Source organism: Nannochloropsis gaditana, assembly GCF_000240725.1.
Source record: "Nannochloropsis gaditana CCMP526 unplaced genomic scaffold scaffold146, whole genome shotgun sequence".
Lineage (NCBI taxonomy): Eukaryota > Eustigmatophyceae > Eustigmatales > Monodopsidaceae > Microchloropsis > Microchloropsis gaditana.
Window position 1 is genome coordinate 23444 of NW_005803807.1, and position 2767 is coordinate 26210.

The following is a 2767-nucleotide window of genomic DNA, read 5'->3' on the forward strand; positions in this document are numbered from 1 at the left end:
CCCTCCCTCCCTGTCCACAGGCCTGGACCGCCTTTCTAGGGACATGGCGGTGGAGCTGAAAAAGGAAGGAGTTGCGTCCTTCTCCCTCTGGCCAGGCGTGGTAATGACCGAACGGATGGCGGAGATCCGGAAAAATGACCCGGAGAAGTGGGAGAGGGAGATGAGCGTCGGAGAAGGGTGAGGGCAGGAGGGAGGGAAGGAGGGCGGAAGGGGTTGCACGGTGAAGAGACCTTAACATGAATCCGTTGGAGTAGACTCTTCCCTCCGGTTGTTGACCCGGTCTGTCTCATCTGTTCCCTCCGATTCAATGTCTCTCTCGTCCATCCTCATCATCCCCCCGCCCGGCAAGCTACGTGGAGTCCCCCCGCTTTGTGGGCCGTGCTCTTGCTGCCCTCCTTTCCTCTCCTTCCTCCTCTCCCTCCTCCTCCTCCCCCTCCTCCTCCTCCCTCATGGACCGCAGCGGTACCATCCAAATCGTGGCAGAGGTGGCACGAGAATGGGGGGTGATGGATGTAGACGGGAATCAACCGCCTTCCATTCGTTCCTTGCAATTTCTGGTGGGCCTCTCCCTCCCTTGCTTTTTGATCGAACCTGTCCACGCCATCCGTATCCATCACCTTTGAATTGTTTCCCGTTCTTGGTCGGCATTTTCTCCCTTTCCCCCCCCCCTTTTTTCTAATATCTGGGGACTTAGACCAAATTCTGTCGATCTCAGCATCACTTGAACACCACCCCCTTGTCTCTCTTCATTTCTTACTCCCCTATCCTTTCACAGCTGCCCAATTATGTGTTGAAAGATCTCTTTGCCTCAGCGCCCTACCTACAGCCTTTCGTGCCGGACATCAAACTTCCTTTGTCCATGATGGGTGCACGGCCCTCGGAATAAGGCTTGACTTATAGAGCGTCACTTAGACTATGGCGTGTCTAAGGAAGGGAATGCTGGTGGGTGAAGGTTAACGATGTGTATCGGGGTGCCTCAGGCTGCATAGACCACCATAAACGAATATCTTTCGCTTTTTAAAAGAAGATCGGTGCAAAGGTCTACTTATGGGGTCCATGCTTTTCCTTTTCCACGAAATATAGCAAAGAGAAATTATTGTAATTGCCCAAGGCAGGCAAGCAACTTTCCGAGAAAGATCCTTAAGTTGCACATGAGGTGCATACAGGCTACATTCTTATACAGAGAGAAGCGTCTTTACGCATAATCCATTGAGTGCACATCGAAGAATGCCGCTCGAGAGCTTTCCAACATTATCATCATCACTTCTTCATCGCTTTTTTATCCATCGCAGGAGATGTTTTACTTGCACAGTGTCGACACTCGCATGGATGAAGCATACAGTGTACTGCTCTAAAATTCGGGCAGTAAACAACTTTTGATTTATCTACGCAACAATTTCGTCTAAATTGTTCCCGTAAAGGGGGAAAAATAAAAGTAAAAGCAACAACGAAAAAGAAAAAAAAGGGGAAAAAAAGAAAGCGAATCGTCATCCGTTGTCAAGCGTTGCAAACGATGACGTGCCCCGCACACTCCCCACCCGGGCAACACACACAAAACCCAGCATGGGTGCCGGGCGCTCAATATCAAACCACTGCTCAAAATCGTCCTCTCTATATTGACCTCAGTCTTCTCCTTTGTGCGCTGTGAGGGACCTCTGAGACGGATTTCAATCTTTTTTTTTCAATGCATCAATACAGGCTATGTTGCTCCTCTTTCGCCGTGGTGTCGCCGCCGCCTCCTTCTTCCCCCCCACGCGTCGTACGCTTTTGGCCCCACATACAAAAGCTGTTGGTGGACTGGTCCGTAGCGCGTCGTCGTCTCCTCTATCTTCCGCGTCACGAGTGAATAGACTGGGAAGAATCTCGCTCTCTTCCTCCTCCTCGTCTGCTGCGGCCCAACCTCGCGGTGTGACGGCGACTGCCGCTCTTCCCGGTTTGGCCGCTTTCTTTTTCCTCCTGGCACAGACAGAGCATGAACCTACGGCAACCGCTGCGGCGGGATCAGGTAATGTTGGAGGGGGAGGAAGAAAGTGCAGCATGACCTCCTATACCCCCGTGTCCTGTCTGCCTTGTGCTCTCCTCCCTCACACCGTCCTGTGCCTTCCCTCCCTCCCTCTTTCGCACGCTGTTCCGCGGCCGGTGTCGTGGGGAAAGGGAGCCCTCCAGGCAACGTGTCCCCTTCGACCCACGCTCAGTACGCCCCCGTCTACGACATCCCTATCGAAGGGAAAGCCTTCCCAGGGGAAGTGCCCGTCTTTATCGAAGTCTCCAAGGTGAGGGAGATGGACCTAGTCTGCCTTGCTCGGGACGGCCATTGTCCTCTTCGATGCCTTTGGGTTCTGCTTCTCTTTCGTGACGACCCTGGCTGCGCCCTTCAAATTCTTTCTCCTGAGTTCATCCCTCCTCTGGACGACTCTAATTCATCTCTTTCCCTCTCCCTTCCCTGAGGTCATCCCTCCCCTTGCACTCTTCTTTCCCCCTCTCCCTCCCTCTCCCCTACCTTTGTGGTCTGATTTACTCTGCTCCTTCCTCCTCCAACGCCGCCTTCCTTCCCCCTCCCTCCGTCGGCTGCTGCCCCTTGTCCTCCAAGACGGCTCTGTGACGTCCGTGAGAAAGGCACCATCGCCCACCCTCTCTCCCTTCCTCCCCCCCTCCCTTCCTCCCTCCCTCCCTCTCTCCCTCCCTCCGTCCTCAGGGAAGTCGCATGAAGTACGAGTGGGACTCAAACGTCGGATTGCTCCGCTTGGACCGAGTGCTGCACTCTGCT

At 54.0% G+C, this 2767-nt stretch overlaps 1 protein-coding gene across 1 annotated transcript; it reads left to right on the forward strand.

Moving 5' to 3' along the window:
• The first annotated feature begins 17 nt into the window (after positions 1–17).
• Positions 18–986, forward strand: NGA_0645300 (short-chain dehydrogenase reductase sdr). Its single transcript, XM_005855640.1, has 3 exons — positions 18–177; positions 350–485; positions 776–986. The coding sequence occupies exons 1-3, from the start codon at positions 44–46 to the stop codon at positions 884–886; spliced, it is 381 nt and encodes a 126-aa protein (XP_005855702.1). The 5' UTR covers positions 18–43; the 3' UTR covers positions 887–986.
• The last annotated feature ends 1781 nt before the right edge of the window (positions 987–2767 follow it).